This window comes from Protomyctophum bolini (assembly GCF_963924005.1).
Source record: "Protomyctophum bolini genome assembly, chromosome: 12".
Classification (NCBI taxonomy): Eukaryota; Metazoa; Chordata; class Actinopteri; order Myctophiformes; family Myctophidae; genus Protomyctophum; species Protomyctophum bolini.
The window spans coordinates 20,743,910-20,762,321 of record NC_137873.1 but is presented as its reverse complement, the minus strand read 5'-3'; the positions used below and the strand labels follow the sequence as shown (position 1 = coordinate 20,762,321).

At 43.3% G+C, this 18,412-nt stretch overlaps 1 protein-coding gene across 6 annotated transcripts in view; it reads right to left on the bottom strand.

Moving 5' to 3' along the window:
* Positions 1-18,412, bottom strand: part of LOC308325822 (disco-interacting protein 2 homolog C) — a 237,641-nt gene that overhangs the window by 9,186 nt on the left and 210,043 nt on the right. For 4 of the 6 annotated variants that reach the window (XM_080778520.1, XM_080778521.1, XM_080778525.1 and 1 more), the window contains exons 24-32: positions 14,799-14,879; positions 13,561-13,684; positions 11,249-11,370; positions 10,472-10,583; positions 9,398-9,507; positions 6,451-6,581; positions 6,054-6,222; positions 5,444-5,614; positions 2,431-2,460 (exon numbers count right to left, since the gene is read on the bottom strand). In XM_080778520.1, coding sequence (XP_080634646.1) covers positions 2,431-2,460; positions 5,444-5,614; positions 6,054-6,222; positions 6,451-6,581; positions 9,398-9,507; positions 10,472-10,583; positions 11,249-11,370; positions 13,561-13,684; positions 14,799-14,879 — 1,050 coding nt within the window. The remainder of the gene's footprint in view (positions 1-2,430; positions 2,461-5,443; positions 5,615-6,053; positions 6,223-6,450; positions 6,582-9,397; positions 9,508-10,471; positions 10,584-11,248; positions 11,371-13,560; positions 13,685-14,798; positions 14,880-18,412) is intronic. The other 2 variants (XM_080778522.1, XM_080778523.1) reach the window with 1 other exon arrangement.

Sequence of the window (18,412 nt, the reverse complement as noted above, 5' to 3'; positions counted from 1 at the left end):
CTCTGTAGCAATGATTATTATCAGAATATTTAACTTGTTTATAACCAAAACAATATCACTTACCCTACCTTTAAGGAAATAAGCCCACCCTAGCCCCTCTGAGACACATACGCTAACAGCTGAGTGGTGCTTCAAGGCAAGGCCCTGGCAGAGGAGAATGCACACAATACAACCCACCACCGCACATATATACCGTAGCCGCACACAACGCATGCTGGGACAAATGGACTCAGAGCGGGTGCAGTACGTAGTTCAGACAAGTCATTGGTCCGACAAATGACAACCCACCTCATCTCCTAACCTAACCATAAACGCAAGCACGGGAGCAGACGCTAGACCGACATGTGGATGAATGTCGGACTAATGCCCTGTCTGAAAAGCGTCCACCTCCCCTCAGAGCCCCACCCACCCAGAGCACAAGACTGCAGGTACGGCGTCATATGCACTATACTGCAGATGTGGGAGCAATTACTGTGTGAAATGGATTTAAAGGCCTTTCTAGGATCGATTGCCTCTATTGCCTGGAGGCCAATAATGGAGCCAATGCATAATAATTGCAGTGGCTTACTGATTAGATTTTTATTTGGCTATAAAGGGAAAGGGAAAAGACCCTAGTATGCAAAGGGCCTAATGTAGGCAGATCACTTTACAAGTTAATAAAGTTCAATAATTGCTCCAGGTCTGCATTGCAGAGCATATACTGTAGGGCTACAGTAGCTAACAGTAACATAACCACAAAACCAGCTATATAGCAGAGAAGCATTTTCCCAATTTCCCATTGTTGTATTCCTTAACTATGTGTAGTTTGTAGAATATGCTATGCCTTTAAGCGCAAAGATACTTTAGCAGAGGTTTGGGTAATGTGCCGTTACTTCACTGCGATGTAACGAACGAACAATATGTGATATATTGGCAGAATGTGTTTTGAAGAGTGACTTTGAGAGCTCACTGTGCAATGTAAGTCAAAGCGGAGACTATATGTTTGGAATATCAATTTCAAAATAATTGTAGTTACGGCTTTACGTGATGGGAGGGAGAAGTACAGTAATACCATAATTATACTATAGTTAACTGTCCCATTCCATCCGGGGGTTTTGTTTGTTTTTGTTTGTTTGCCAATATAACTCCTAGTCTAACCTCCAAGTAGAAATCATCCAAAATAGGCCTGTTGTTATTAGACTAATGTAACCAGGCCATGTAACCTCATTCCCACTTTCATCTCCATTCCATGAGGAGATAAAGCTTCTTATCGTCTCTGTCCTCATGTCCAAAACTGTTACTTTTCAGGATTCAGAAAAGTAAAAAAAGAGTCAATGTAGCAGATCTACAAGCTTGTGAATCTGCTACTTTTGTGTGACACTCTAGTATGATCAAGTACGGCATTCATTTACATACTAACAACAACACAAAGTTAGAATATGGAGATAGGAGGTTTCTGCCCGACAGCAATATTATGTAGTACTACTAGCAACTTTCAGCATTAGGTCTATGTTGTCCCTAGACAGACAATTATCTCTGCAATGCTTTGATGTGCCACAGGGTGGCAGTGCAGGCTATCATCTGGACTTCCTGTGTCAGTCGAGTATCATTGTACTCTGGTTAACATTCTCCATTAGACTCATATGCTGCTATTCCTCAGGAGTCTAGCCTCTTGAAACAGATTGCGCATGATGCAATGTTTAATTTTAATGTGCATAATCATGTTATTAACAGGCAGGCATATCGGGTAGAAACCTCTTATCTCCATTTATATATATATTCTAATGGAATCCTGAAAGGTAACAGTTTTTTGGACATAAAGAAAAAAGAAGACATACCGACATTTGGACATACCGTATGATATGATGCATTAATATGCATTGTTGTCAAAGAGCCATTTAAGGTACTACATTATTTACTGGCTGATACAGACTATTAGCTTATACTCTTCACATCTATGATAGCAACAAAAATTTCAAAGTTCTACAGATGTTCCTTTTTTAACGATTAAATCAGTTGATTGTTATGTACAGTAGGTGATCAAATAATAACAATAATAATGATAAATTGTATTAGTGTAACATTATTTCAAGGTACAACTTAAACTAAAGAGACTTTAAAAGTTTAAAATGTTGTACAGGTGTGCTGATTGCTGCAAGGCGCTCTGGGAAGGAGTGCCAGCTAACATGCTAAAACATAGCATACAGGTCGTCCACACAGCAGGTGTGTTGAAAACACCACCAGGCACTTCGAAGAGCATCGAGGGGTTAACCACTTAAACCCCATGTGGTCGAGCGGGAGTCCCCCAGGGCTCTATGCTAGGGTCTTGCGGTTTAAGTGGTTAAGAGCCAGCAGGGTGCCGTGAGGAAGAGGAACGGAAGGGAAGGGAGCGAGGAGAGGAGAGGAGAGGAAGCAAGGCCAGGTGAGCTGATGGTGGGTGAATCCCCCTACCTGTTCCACAAGCTTCCCCAACCTGTGAGGCTACAGCGGCATGGGGGGGAGGGGGGGAATGAAGAGGAAGAGGAGGGCATAGAGGAAGAAGAGGAAAGGAGGTATGAGGAAGAGGCAGAGGAGTATAGGAAGGAGAGAGGGAGGTGGGGAGGAGAGGAGAGGAGAGGAGAGGAGAGGAGAGGAGAGGAGAGGAGAGGAGAGGAGAGGAGAGGAGAGGAGAGGAGAGGAGAGGAGAGGAGAGGAGAGGAGAGGAGAGGAGAGGAGAGGAGAGGAGAGGAGAGGAGAGGGAGGACGGAGACAAAACCAAGAATGAGATATGTGGGTGGAATTATGAAACATACAAGGAAAATGAATTAATGTCAAAATGGAAAACAAAACACATACCAGAACTGAACAAAAATGAGTTAATCAAATCAAACATTATGTACTAGTAATTGTGGTAAATGGTATTATATTAGTACGTTATCGGGGTTCCACTGTGCATTCCGTGTAAGTCAAGTGTAACACATGCAGTGACAAACCACTACCTACAATACCAAAATAGTAGTTTCAAATAATAATAATTATGTGAAATATAGCTAGAAGAAAATGATGCCAACAGTATTCCATTTCCTTAGCTTAGTTAGCTAAGGGTGCATCGGAGATGTACTGTCAACCGCCAATAACAGGGTTTAAAGAATGAACAACGTTGAGTACAACTGAGGAATAACTTGAAAGGGCTGAAATTGGATTGAAGAGATGGCAAGCCTGACACGAGAGCATGATGCCATTATGTTAGAGAAGAGAAGAGAAGAGAAGAGAAGAGAAGAGAAGAGAAGAGAAGAGAAGAGAAGAGAAGAGAAGAGAAGAGAAGAGAAGAGAAGAGAAGAGAAGAGAAGAGAAGAGAAGAGAAGAGAAGAGACTTGAGAATGTCTATAAATCAGGATTGTTTGGATGGGAGGCAGTGGGCTGACAGAATGATAATATTGTGAGAGAAAGCATCTGCGGTGTAACTTGTTAAATCCTGGCAGACTATTATCTCTTTGGACTGGAGTCATTTCAGCACTGCACCGCTGGCTGTAGCGTTCAACTTCATTATTTATTCTCTAACAGTATCCAACAGAGATCTAACTTAATAATAATAATAATCTTTATTGTCCCGAAGGATATTCATCTTCACATCTTCAACTTTGACCTGGTTTCTGATAAATTTGACATATTCAATGAGGATTTTCAACCAAATTCCCATTATTCTGACGTGAGCGCCGTTTCACATACGTGCATACATACGTGCATACATACGTGCATACATACATTCCCTATGCTCGCTATGACATGAAATGTCAACTTTTCACAGAGGAATACACAGAAGACAAAGGGTGGTGTTACTATATACTGCATTATTAATCTCCTCATATCAGAGCAACGGGATTTAGATTGAAAGTCTACAAACATTCTGTGTATGCAACCTTGACAAGCAGAAGCATCTCACAACCTATTTTGCTGTGCCCAGGCCTGCTGGTTGAGCGATGATGATACTGCTGAATAGCAAGCTTTTCTAAACTGCTTTTTCTACATCTCTAAAGGCCAAGGAACTCATTCAGCACTCGGACGAGCATGTAAACATAAGGTTTAAACAATAAAGAACAAAACAAAGCAGCAGCAAGCCATGCTGAAAATTGCACTTCTGGAGCGGATAATAACCCAGGCCAGTGTGGCTCAGCTGCACGTCCTTCAACACCTGCAGTCAACGAGAGAGAGGCCTCACCTCGGCCTCAAAAACAAACCGTCTTTACGTCTAAAGACTTTCTCTCTCTCTCTCTCTTTAGAAATAAATGTTTATTGTGAGATTATCCACTATCCAGTTCCACGGCGGTTGACACAGCGTGAGCTCCAGCTGACCTTCTTGCAAGACAAAAACCTATTGTATATCGTCGCTGTCGTGGCAGAAAGTAGAAACCTCTGATCTCCGTAGTCTAACTTTTTGTGTTTTCCATTTTTAGTAAATGAATGCCCTACATGATGTAAACATACATACAGATTGAATGAATATTTATAATATATCAGATCGCATCACATAACATCGCATCGCCGCCACCGAGCCACCCTCCCCCCCCCCCCACACAAGATATCTGCACCGGGGCCCACTGCCATACCACATGCCTGTCTGGGTTCTCTATATCCTGATTGGATAAAATTGGTATCCCAACCTGAAAATGCATTTTCTGCTTACTGGAACTGGTGAGACACTGAATGAACAAACACTCTATAGCAATGAGTACTATCAGAATTAAGACTTATTTTAATCAAGCAAAATCACTTGCCCTACCTTTAACAATACGCCAACCAACAATAAGGCACCAAGTAATCAGCATCAACCAATGCAACTGAATGCGCCTAAAACAGCAGCTGATCTGTTGAGTTATCAGTGGTTGAAAGTAATTAAGTACAATTACCACTACATCCCAGAGGCAAATATTGTACTTTTACATGACTACAATTATTTGAAAACTTTAGTTACTAGTTACTTTGTAGATTCTGATTATCATTACAAAACAGTAACCATTTCAGCCCTGCAGTATATACATTTCGGCCATTACAAATAGCATATCTACAAGCTCACAATGCCGCATTTTAAAAAGATCATTATACATTTGAAAACTTTCAATGGGACATTCTGCACAATTGTACTTTCACTGTTGGTACTTTAACCCATTCAGGAACCATACGGGAAGGGAACCCCTTTTGGTGTCGAAAGCATTATGTTATACTTATAGCTATTTTTGAAAAATCTTGAAAATGTGGTGCAAATCTTTGATTATAATTCTTCCAAGTGATAGTTTAACCCAAATAGCAGATCTACGAGCTTGTAGGTCTGCTATTTTTGAAAAATCGAAGAACGACCGACATAGAAACATAGCTTTTTCAGAAAACTGTCATTTTCAAACAGACATTTTTAGAATCTGATCTCAGGTCAGAATGGGTTAAGTAGTATTGATAGTTTTACTTTTCCACCACGGTACGTCCCACTGACCTGCAGGCAGATGGCCAGGTTGACCCGGCAGCCGAAGGAGGTGCTGACGGCGCGCGGGTGGAGGCCCAGGTCTTTGAAGAGCTTGGAGAAGGACTGGGTGAGGGCGATGCGAGGCCGCTCCTCCGCCACCACCACGCAGGTCCTGACCCGGGACAGGTCCAGCCCCCGAGACTGACGGAGGAGGAGGAAGACGGTTACTTGGGATGTTGTTGCATAGCAGTGTTGTTTGTGGCCGCGGATATCTATTTTAGTTTAGTCATATAGTCTTTGCAATGAAACTTGGAATGTTTGTTGTGGTAGTCTAATTTTAGTCGACTAAATATCATAAGATTTTAGTCGACTAAATCTACAGTTGATTTAGTTGAATAAAATGTATTTTGGCAGGCCTTGATGCCGTCGTAATGGCTGATTTTACAGTTGCTGAAAATAGCCGATCTACAAGCTCACAACGCATTGCAGCGCGTGCTAGGAGATTGCAGATCTGCTATTTTTCAATAGCTAAAGTATAAATAATGGCTAATGTGGTTAAACACTAAAGTGACACTTATGTGTTCCAGCTCTTAATGGGTTTAAGTAGGAGTAGAAACCCAATGGGAGCAATAAGCCCTACCTTGAGTGAGTCAGTCTGCAGGCCCAGGCCCTTGGTACAGAGCTCCATGACACTGTAGGAACAGAAGGTGTCTCGCACTTTATACTGACTCACAGCCAGCAGCCACAGAGCTGGGTTCACCTCCAACTCCGACGGAGGGATCAGGATCGATTGGTGACCTGAGTACACACTGGAGCCGGAGATAATAAACACGGTATTTCAGTCATTTCTTTGTATATTTCACTTATTTGTCATATCTTGTTTTTATTACGAGGCAAACAGAATTGTATTTTCTATTCATACGTTCCAATGTTCAACGCCCACACACAAATCACATTAAATTGCAATTAATCGTCAAGTTAAAGTTTGAACGGTGACATCCCTATTGGGAGGAAGACGGGTGAGAGAAGAGAGTCACCTGCAAAGGCACCAGAGGACGAAGCCCAGGCCACAGTAGGGGTCCAGGCAGATGGCCACCTCTCTGGACGGGTACAACTCACACTGCAGCTTGATGGAACGACAGAAGGCACTGGTGGATGTGTGAGACATCTAGAGATAGATAGAGAGACAGAGTGTGTGTGTGTGTGTGTGTGTGTGTGTGTGTGTGTGTGTGTGTGTGTGTGTGTGTGTGTGTGTGTGTGTGTGTGTGTGTGTGTGTGTGTGTGTGTGTGTGTGAGAGTGAGAGTGAGAGAGAGAGAGAGAGAGAGAGAGAGAATAATGACAACCTATATTCGAAATGTTTGGTTTGTGTGTTTTCTGGGTGAATGTCCTGCTTGATCATACTACAGCGTCACGCAAAAGTAGCTGAAAATAAGCTCAGTTTCGAGCTTGTAGATCTGCAACTTTTGCTACTTTTGAATTTTAATTCGTCCAAGACAGGCAAATCTGTGTGCAAAATTGGGTCTGCATTTGACTCTGTTTTAGGATTGACTTTCCCTTTAATTACCACACTTTTGCGGTGGAAAAGTTTCATATAATCACACTGGACTGTCGCATCATGTGAGACAAATAGCTACTAAACTGCAACCGCCTCTGAATCATAATTACAATGAAAACAACAGCAGCAGCAGCAGAGGATTTCAATGAATTACCACCACCACAGGAAACATATCGTTGCTGTCAGGCAGAAACCTCTTATCTCTAGTTTTAACCTTTTGTGTTTTTTCGTACATTAGCTTCCTACTTGATCACACTACAGTGTCACACAAAAGCAGGCTCTGAACTTTTGGACAGGTGACGTTTCCACCTGTCAGAGACGACAATATTCTAATTCTCATCTAATCAGCAGCATCATGAGAATGCGAGGAGGATAAAACAATGCAAGCAATTATTCTTTTGTCTTTGTTTTTCTTGCCACTGTTTAAGTATTCTGTTCATTAGCAGTTAATCACACAGTCAGACAGTCTAATGAGAGAATGACATGCCACAAAACTAGTGGCGGAGGGAATGTCCCACGGGCCCTGATGCGAGATTGACAGCCCAGGCCCCCACCAGCCCCCCCACCCGCGGTGAACGCCAAACGGGACCGTACCAAATCCCTCCCCACCCCACGTGTGGTGAACGGCGACCAGGACTGTACCACTGAGACTAAAAGCCACAAAGTGGCTCAGTTGCAGCATACCTAAGGCAATGAATATAAATACAGTAGGCTCACAGCCAGGTTGCATATCGAAAGACATTACATAATAATAATAAACGTTACATAATTATCGAAACATAGCTCCGTATTCCATAACCATTACAAACGGAGGTAGTAAGTGTAGGCTGCTACTCACATAGTTGTGCCTGCCGTCTGTGGCTGTGACAATGAATGGGACAGTTTCGGGATTCGGGAAAGTTGATTAATTAGTCATTTTTCAGTTCAAGTGTCCGTCTTTATGATTACTGTTGTTGTCTTTCACCGGCATGCGACTTCACTCACCTCCACTCATTGTGGATGGAGCTATTGTGTTTGTTGTGGTTCCATTAACCACTAATTAGGGCCCTGTTCCATAGTGTACAGCGGTTTTCAAACTTTTTTATTTCAAGGACCCCCATAATTCTGAGTGTACAAATGGACCCATACTGGGCCCGTACTGGGCCAATTTGGGGCCCAAGTTCTTTCCAAAATGGCGTGTGTGCATAGAGCCCATTGCCATTTCCCCTTGTACTGTAGTTAGTTGTCGAGGTCGACCTCTACTTGGCCTCGCGAGCCAGACCGTTGCCTCCCACAATTCTCAAATGCTTCCGTCATACAGTCTGGAGCAACGAAAGCTCTGAAAATGATCAGAGGATAAAGCGGATGGGTGCGTAACACGTCCTCCCCGCTTCCGTTTCGTCTTTACAGTCCCGATATAAATCAAAATAATAAAAGCATATACATGTACTGTATGGCCTGCATGCTGCTTATGAGAAATGGACATTTTAACATAAAATGTAATGTGAACAGAAATGACAAACATATGACAGCTTCCGAAACGTGGCGCTTGTACTACTGTACGTATCTGCCGACAGAGACGATATGTGGGTTACACATTATCCGGTGCACCCCACAGAGACGATATGTGGGTTACACATTATCCGGTGCACCCCACAGAGACGATATGTGGGTTACACATTATCCGGTGCACCCCACAGAGACGATATGTGGGTTACACATTATCCGGTGCACCCCACAGAGACGATATGTGGGTTACACATTATCCGGTGCACCCCACAGAGACGATATGTGGGTTACACATTATCCGGTGCACCCCACAGAAAGACATGACCCAAAAACACGGTTTTCAGTATATTATTATTATTATTAATGTATCTTGTGAGTGGATTTGTCTTGTCTGGAGTCAGCAGGCAAAGGCTTTAATTATGGATGGATTAGTGATTGGCCTTGTGCGGTGGACTATCACTCAATCAGACACACACACACACACACACACACACACACACACACACACACACACACACACACACACGGAAGCACTGTTGTCTGCGATCAGTGGAGATTCAGAATACTTTAAAGTGCAGTATCAATCAATAGCAGCTTTAATGTTTAAATGTCAGCAGCACTATGTATTCAGAACACACTCAGCAGCAGCCCTTCACAACATAGTGTTAGATTGTTTCCCTTATGATATTATACAATACAGCACTGCGTGCGTGTGTGTGTGTGTGTGTGTGTGTGTGTGTGTGTGTGTGTGTGTGTGTGTGTGCGTGCATGCCTGTCTGCCTGCCTGCACACGTGCGTGCGTGTGCGTGTGCGTGTGCGTGCGTGTGTGTGTGTGTGTGTGTGCATGCCTGTCTGCCTGCCTGCACACGTGCGTGTGTGTGTGTGTGCGTGTGTGTGTGTGTGTGTGTGTGTGTGTGTGTGTGTGTGTGTGTGTGTGTACCTTGACTCCAGCGAGCATGCCTGTGGTAGACACACTGAAGTCCAGGTAGGCCAGAGTGTCGGGGTTGGAGGGTTTATACAACAGAGGAGGCTTCTTCTTTGGCAAGTCATCTAGAAGAACAAACACATTCCCATTAGAGCGTTGCTTTTCAACCCTTTTTCATATCAAGGTCCATTACTTGAACCACAGACCATTTGATGAGATGTAGCCTCTCAGACCAAAACTTTGAATATTTTGTTGCCATTGGATAAGGTTTTGACCACAATTCCATGCTGTAATGATGCTGGTACCATAGGAGAGATAACCTGCAAACATTCTCTAATTGTGTAGACCTCTTGTAAATTGACTTAAGTAATGCAGATGTTTAACAAAAATGTAACTCTTTCGTCCATTTGTTTACCACCTGGAACCTCCTCAAGGACCACTGGTTGAAAACCACTGATCTAGATAGATAGCATGTTGTATGGACAGATGCTGCACATTTTAAGGGCGCTTCAGAAAGAATAGGGGCTGGCCCAAAAAAAATCCACTTAAGCCCCATTTCTAAAATAGCAAAAATCATGAATCTACAAGCTTGTATGTCGACAATTTTCTTTGTATTATTACTTTTACGTTCTTTTTCAACAGCCATCATCCTGAGACCCCAAATGACTGCCCTGGTTTGTTGTTTACTTATGTCGGCCTGGGTTAAGAGCGTCTGCTAAATGGCTGAATTGTAAATTGTTAACTGTTGTCTACTAATGTTTTATTGCTAAATCTTTGCTGCTTCCATTAGCACTTAAAAAGTATGGCAGCTCTAAACCTCTTCTCAACCTCTACTCTTAATTCTCTTCAAATTTCTTCCCATCTTATTGCATCTTTTCTCCTCTCCTCTCATCTCATTTTTCCTCATCTCTTCGAATCAATCAATGTTCCAATCTCTTTCGCATCATCTTTGATCATTGTACATCCAAATGAAAAACGTGTGTGTGTGTGTGTGTGTGTGTGTGTGTGTGTGTGTGTGTGTGTGTGTGTGTGTGTGCGTGCGTGCGTGCGTGCGTGCGTGTGTGCGTGCGTGCGTGCGTGCGTGCGTACCTGTGTCCAGTACAGGGGGCCAGCTCCTTACATCTACGGCCGCGGACGCCTCTTTGGATCTGAGCAGTTTACAGATCAGCTGAGATGTCATTACACACGCTGAACGACTCACCTGCAAAACACACGCACACGCACATGCTGTTGGCCACTGCAGCTGCTCCTCTGCAGCAGTTATGGGGGTTCAGTGTCGTGCTCAAGGGCACTTCGGCGGTGTTGGGGGAAGGGAAGCGGAGGCCATTCACATTTCACCCACCCAGATTTAACCTACCGGTTCGGGGGAATCAAACTCTTATAGGCCACCGTGGCCTCTCTCTCTTTCTTTCTGTAACGCCTCTCTCTCTCACACACACTCTGCCATCCCTATATATCGTTGCTTGTAGATCTGCTAATTTGGAATTTAAATCCTGAAATAACAGTTTTGGAGCTTTCCACCCGACAGGGACGATGTCTGTCTGTCTGTCTGTCTGTCTGTCTGTCTGTCTGTCCCTCTCTAAGCACAATAACATTACATCATCCTCTGTCTCTGTTGGCAAGTGCCTGTCTCAATCACTAGATGCTGCACCACCTCCTAGCCACCACTGTGTGTCACTGTTTCCCTACTGTCTAACACTTAAAATATCTTCTTATATCCATATAAACATCAGCCATTTCCAAACTTTGGGCCGCACCACTGGTAGGCCGTGAGGGTATTGAAAGTGGGGCCCCAAATAATTGGAAAAAACACCAACATTTTGATCCACGCTGCAATAATATTGAAAACAACAGTTGAAAGGTTACCTCGACGATCATCTTGACGGTGGGCAGGGTGGTGGCGATGTTCTGGGGGTGTGGGGGTCGCACCGTGATGGGCACACAGCCTGCATACAGGCAGCCATAGAACGCTGCTACCAGGTCAATACCTGCACAGAGAGAGAGAGACAGGGGGAGAGAGAGAGAGACAGAGAGAGAGAGAGAGAGAGAGAGAGAGAGAGGAGAGAGAGTGAGTGACACATACAGACAAACAGGATTCAACCATGCATTCATTCTAACACACCTGAACACACAAATGATAATGATAACTTTAATGAATATATTTATAGCGCTTTTCCAAACAAGGTTACAAAGAGCTTTGCAGAACAAGGTAAAAGAGAAGCATTATAACCACAATAATTAAAACCTAAAATCAGTGGGTATAATAAACAGGGGGTAAACAAATTAGAACAAGAATAACAAACGCAAACAAATGAGATGTTCACTTACAAATACAAAAGCACGCCACGCACGCACACACACACGCACACACAGTCACACACACACACACAAGCGAGGAGAAGGTTAAATATTGACCGACAGGCTCTGGAGTTTGTTAATTGAATGCTGCTTCAAGGCAATCTCCTCGTGTCTGGAGATTTGTCCTGCCTGACTGAATGTGTCCATGAGAAACCTAACGCTGTGTGCCATGTCCTCGGGCAGAAAACCTCTTCTTTTCTCCATATTCTAACCTTTTGTTTGTTTTTACGGAAAGTAACGCCCTACTTGATCAAACTAAGTCACACAAAAGCATCAAAAGTAGCAGATCCGCAAGCTTGTAGATCTGATGTTTTCATTTGAATCCTGAAAAGTAACATAATGGACACATGAGGTTTCCACCCGACAGAGACGATACACTGTCTCCCTCTTAGCCTTTCTACCGTCTGTCTGTCTTTCCCACACTGTCTCCCTCTCAGCCTTCTTACCGTCTGTCTGTCTCTCTCACACTGTCTCCCTCTCAGCCTTCCTACCGTCTGTCTGTCTCTCTCACACTGTCTCCCTCTCAGCCTTCCTACCGTCTGTCTCCCTCTCTCACACTGTCTCCCTCTCAGCCTTCCTACAGTCTGTCTCTCTCACACTGTCTCCCTCTCAGCCTTCCTACCGTCTGTCTGTCTCTCTCACACTGTCTCCCTCTCAGCCTTCCTACAGTCTGTCTCTCTCACACTGTCTGTCTCTCAGCCTTCCTATACCGTCTGTCTCTCCACTGTCCATCTCAGTACAGGTATGTTGAAAAGATGTCAACACAACAGCACGACCACCATGTCTCCGAAAAACGTGGTCAGCATCATTTGCATAAATGTATGATTTACAATGTAGGCGATTGAGCAGATGCTCTTATCCAGAGCGACTTACAATAAGCAAGGTAAATAATTAATCACATAGGATGCAAAGAGAGTAGTAGTATAGTGTAGCGCCTCAGGAAACTATAGGATGGGACAAGGTAAACTATGGACCTGAATCAAGTCAAGGACCCCAACATTTCTACTGTATGTATTTGGCTGCCAACCCCCATCTGAAAATGTTTCTTGCCAGCCCCCCCCCCCAAGAAGAGAAGATTTGTGTTTAACAAAACAACTAAATTATTCCATAATTTTTCCTTTTTTTTTTTAATAGCAGATAAAAAGTGGTTAAAAGGATTGTGATTCTTCCTGGGGTCGAGAGAGAGAAAAGGAGGCAATGCGGGCTACAGAGAGAGAGCGAGGTGCCAGGCACTTCACACCGTCTCAAGTTTGACATTTTCTCAAGATGACATTTTCTCATCTTTGGGAAGCACTCCCTTCACTCACTCACTCTCCATCTACAAGAACACAACAGCAGGCAGACGCCTGCTTCCTGTGGGCCTTGTGCTGCTTCCCATGAGTCCTGATGCCCTGTCGACATGAACCATGCCTTCAAACTGACAGTAGAATGTACAAGTGACCAGGCACATGCAGAGAGGGTTAGAGGGGAAGGGGATGAAATGCACTTTTGGCCCAAAATAGCGAAAATTGCAGATCTATAAGCTCACAACGCGTTGCGCTGCGCTGCGATGCGTTCAGAGCTTGTAGATCAGCTATTCGGCGCGCAACCCTGCACTCTTTATCTTCTGGAGATGCGGTGTACGGCATGGATTTAGAAACAAATTAGTTCAGGAGACTCCGGTATGGCATGGAAAGGAGAGGAGGGAATTTGCATTTCTCTCTTTCCACTGCATTCGTGGTCTGGAAAGGGCAGTTGTTTTACAGACGGGTAAAAGGGCAGGGGCTGAAGCCCCCTTTGATATCTATGTGTGCACGTCCCTGCATGTGAGCGTGACATACCGGGAGGGTAGACCAGCGCAACGTGGTCCCCGTCCTGCAGGTGTCCTCGTTCAGCCAGCAGGGCGGCGATCTTCTCCGCTCGCTTATGGAGCTGAAGGCAGGTCAGAGAGCTGGCTATTGTACCCTGAGGAGGGAAACACACACACACACACACACACGGACCAGGCGTACACACATAAGTGTCACGGAAACGTGGCCCCACACACAATCTCAAAGACAGAATATTATTAAAAGAATAAATGATTGACGTTTTCAATCAGGTGAATGTCATTTCCAATCATTTCCAATTTGATGTCCATATTCATTCCAGCCGGCCAATCAACAGGGCTAACACTAGTTATGGCCGCTGTCGGGGTGGAAAACCTTGTATGTCCAATACCGTTACTTTTCAGGAAATGGATCCAATGTAGTGATTATTTACATACTGTAGTCAACAAGTTCTTGTTAATACATATCATTGCTTTAATTCTTATAAAACCCTGCACAGACACACTTTTTTTTCACTTACTTTGGTAGAGGTTTGAGTTGTATAGTTACAAGAAAGAAATCAAACATAATTGCTCACTCTCTTTTAGCACATAAATGAACACAAACCCAGTACTGTTACATAAAAATGTTGCCGTTTTTATTAGGAAGAAATCTGTGCTAGGCGTGTGTACACGTCCTAGCAACCCGTCGGTTGGAAGATTAGGAAGATTAACTCCCTACTTGATCATACTACAGCATCACACAAAAGTATCGGAAGTACAGTATAGCAGATCAAGCTCGATCTGCTACTTTTGATGCTTTTGAATTTGTAACAGTGTTGGACAATTATGAGGATTCCACCTGACAGAGACGATATCTTGTTGCACTGAGAACTTCATTGGTTTAACTGTGTGCCTGGCTGCTCATATGCAAATTGACATTATATTGCAATCATGCAAAGACAGCATAAAACTATATTTGCCTGATGAATGTGTGAGAACCAAAAGCTTATTTTAAGTATAGAGACGGTATGCAGGAAATTTGTTTTGGCCACACTGTGAAACCATTTCCATAATATGCAAAAAATTGCTGAAATGTATAGGCTACTTCTGTAATGAAAACTCCTATATGGTACAGATGGGAGATCGATTGGCCAAATGGAAACTATATGAGCACTGTGTGCCTGTGTGTGCATGTGCATGTGGTCAGGTCTTACCCTGGAGTTGAGCACTGTGTGCCTGTGTGTGCATGCGCATGTGGTCAGGTCTTACCCTGGAGTTGAGCAGTGTGTATAACACATGGTCAGGAGTGGTCTGAGCTCTCCACTGCAACACCTCAGACAGGAAGAGGAACTATAAGAGACAAACAGGAAACAGACATATATAAGACCAGAATACATACAGGTATACATAGCACAAATACTTCCTGGTGGAAGGAAAGGTCATGGGGTCACCGAAATAGCAGTCCAACCAACAGTTTGACCAACCAACACAGCAATGCTTAGAATCCTTAAAATGTAATATGTCAGGTGAAGTGAAACCCCCCCCCAGAAAATTACACACACACACACACACACACACGCGCACACACACACACACACACACACACACACACACACACACACACACACACACACACACAGGACACAAGCAAGGTCTAAATCTAGCATCATTCACACTTGTTGGCTTCCATCCTCCCAGAGAGGGCCTTTTTAACCCTGTTTATCCAGGTTGACTGAACGTTACAGCTAAACGTGTTCACACCCGGCAACGTCTACACAGTGTCTGTCAGCCACTGAGCGGCTCATTAGTGGATGACCGGTTGTGCGTTGCGTTGTGGTGGTTTAGGGCAGGCAATCCATGATCCAGCATTTCTATTGTAATTTTGAGTCCTCCCATTGCAGAGGAAGCTGTGCTGTCGTGCAGAAATCTTGTATCTGCATATTACAAATTATCTTTTTTTAAATTCAACCACAGTGTCACACAAATGTAGCAAAGATAGCCAATCCACAAGCTCACAATGCATTGTGATGAGACTCCGTTGTGAACTTGTAGTCGTTGATGGACACTTTTGGTATTATAATACTAATTATACTAATACTAATAATAATAATACTGGACTGAATGAAAAGTATTAACAAAGCTTGTGACTAAATAATAACTACATCGGAACGCAGGTTCTGAAAACGTCTGTTGGCTGTGGAGTGGATACCTCATTATGTCCAAAACTGTTACTTTCAATGATTCAAATTCAAAAGTAGCAGTTCTACAAGCTCAAATCACTGCGCTTGTAGAACTGCTACTTTTGATGCTTTGTGTGGCACTGCAGTATGATCAAGTAGGGCGTTAATTTAAGAAAAAAACACAGTATGTGAAACATATTGAGGGAAATACTTCCTTGGACTACTGGCAGCGTGCACAGCAATTTGACGCTGATTGGTGCAGCAGTTTGCTGGACTAGCAACAACGGACACAGCACGTTTAGCACTTTTGTAAAAGTACTCTTTCACAGACTGTACTGTACTGTGCTTTATGAACCACCTGACGTAATGCCTTCAATTAGGAAATGAACTGTAGATTTTATTCCAGGCTTAACTACTTCCATCCCAGTACTCACATGAGGAAAACAACTTAACTCCCCACCACATTAACACACACACACCCTCCCATGCACACATGTATGCACACATGCACGCGCGCGCCACCCGCCCACCTTTTCCTGTCTTGACTATTTGAACACTTCCCAAATGACAGCTGTGCCGTACAGTTTTAACACCATGAGGTAATGACAGATGTGCTTGCTGTTGAGGGTCAGTCACCGGATATTTCCTACCCAAAACCTTTTAGCTCGAGAGACCCAAAAGAGAAATGTGGTGTCTCCCCAGGACCCAAACCTAAGAATTAACCACAGCATTTTCACTTTTTTGAAGATTTTTAAAAAGGAAACATATAAAACAAGCGTGATATTTACTTGTGACCCATAAAAATGGTTGGGACCCAGAAATGGGTCCCATTGTTTGGGAAACAGCGCTCTGGTGGATGTACAGTAGAGAAGAGGCGGCTGGTTTGAGAAGACAGAAGACAGCCTGGTGTTGTCTCTGGGTTTAAGACAGAAGACAGCCTGGTGTTGTCTCTGGGTTTAAGACAGAAGACAGCCTGGTGTTGTCTCTGGGTTTAAGACAGAAGACAGCCTGGTGTTGTCTCTGGGTTTAAGACAGAAGACAACCTGGTGTTGTCTCTGGGTTTAAGACAGAAGACAACCTGGTGTTGTCTCTGGGTTTAAGACAGGACAGCCTGGTGTTGTCTCTGGGTTTAAGACAGAAGACAACCTGGTGTTGTCTCTGGGTTTAAGACAGAAGACAACCTGGTGTTGTCTCTGGGTTTAAGACAGAAGACAGCCTGGTGTTGTCTCTGGGTTTAAGACAGAAGACAACCTGGTGTTGTCTCTGGGTTTAAGAGGGGATTCTACGCTTTCCAAATGAACAGCTCTGTTCCAAAACAAAGGAATCCTTCCATATCCTACCAGAGACGAAGCATTTTAAACATTCCTAATGAGGAACTCACTATGAAGAACCGAAAAGGGATTTTCCACATTAAGACAAGAAGAGTTGTATTTCAAAACTGTGGAAAATATGAACTGCTGATCTATTTATGTATTTTTAAAGGATAGGAATTGTATGCCAAACTTAAGTGCTTCTCTAACATCGCATTGAATAGTTCTGCTCCATAAGGCCAATTCTACAAATTGTATTCACAAATTGTACAGAGCTAGAGTTAATGTGCCATGTTGTGTACAGAGCCTGTGCAAGCCGGTTCATTCATTCTATTCTATGCTACTGTATACTACGTAGTTGATACTGAGAGCTGTACCAGTACAATTATAATAAACTGAACTTGGTTTATGAAGTATTCCATCCGTTTGGCTGAAGGATATGTGTAGTCTAATAAGACAATAAAATCCAGAATAAAATATGCAATAAAATGGTCAGTGTTTTATGTAACTCTCCTGTTCTATCTCCTAAAGTGCTGACATTTTTACCACTGTGCTAATAGAGCCTGCCTGCCTCCCTGCTTAGGGGGAAATAGAATTTTGACCTGAAGGTCAAATTTTCTGTCAAAAAAGAAACAGAATCTACTGTAAATGTCTCCATAGAAGAACAACCACCCCAATTGTATAAGTTATATTGTAGAACATACTCTACCATAAAGATGGGACAAAATCACATTTTGTTCACAAATAAAGTTACATAATACAGCTTTAATGTATCAATTTGTAACTTTGAGAGTCTACAAATGTAACCAAATGCAACCAACACTGTAGCTTCCGGGATCCACATTCTGGAAAATCTTTGAACTAACCCTAACCCTAAAGTATTTTTAAAAGCATACACGTGCTTTTGAATACTACAGTATTTTAAGTGAAGTACAGATTTGACAGAGCAACTTTCACTTCTAGTGACTCAAGTACTGGAGTTGAGTACTTTGTCCTCAACACTATTTAAATCGTACAGATCTCCAGCCCAGTGGTTGGGGGTCCTTTCAGTCAAGGAAATGGATAAAGTGGTTGATAGGATTATGATGCTATGTCAAATCATTTTGCTGAGGACCCTATGGTACCCCCCACAAGGACCCCTGGGGTCCCCGGACCCCACCTTGAGAACCACTGGTCTAGCATCTTATACAAACGTTTGAGCTGAAAATGAAATGAGCGGACAGGACCTCTGTGTTTTACAGGGTCAGGGTTCTCTTACTCAGTCAGGAGTACCATAGCATAGCATAGCACCTCTCTCTCTCTCTCTCTCTCTCTCTCTCTCTCTCTCTCTCTGGAGGTGAAAGGTTTTAAGGCATGTTCTTCACTTGAATAATTTATCAGTCAGTGACTCTCC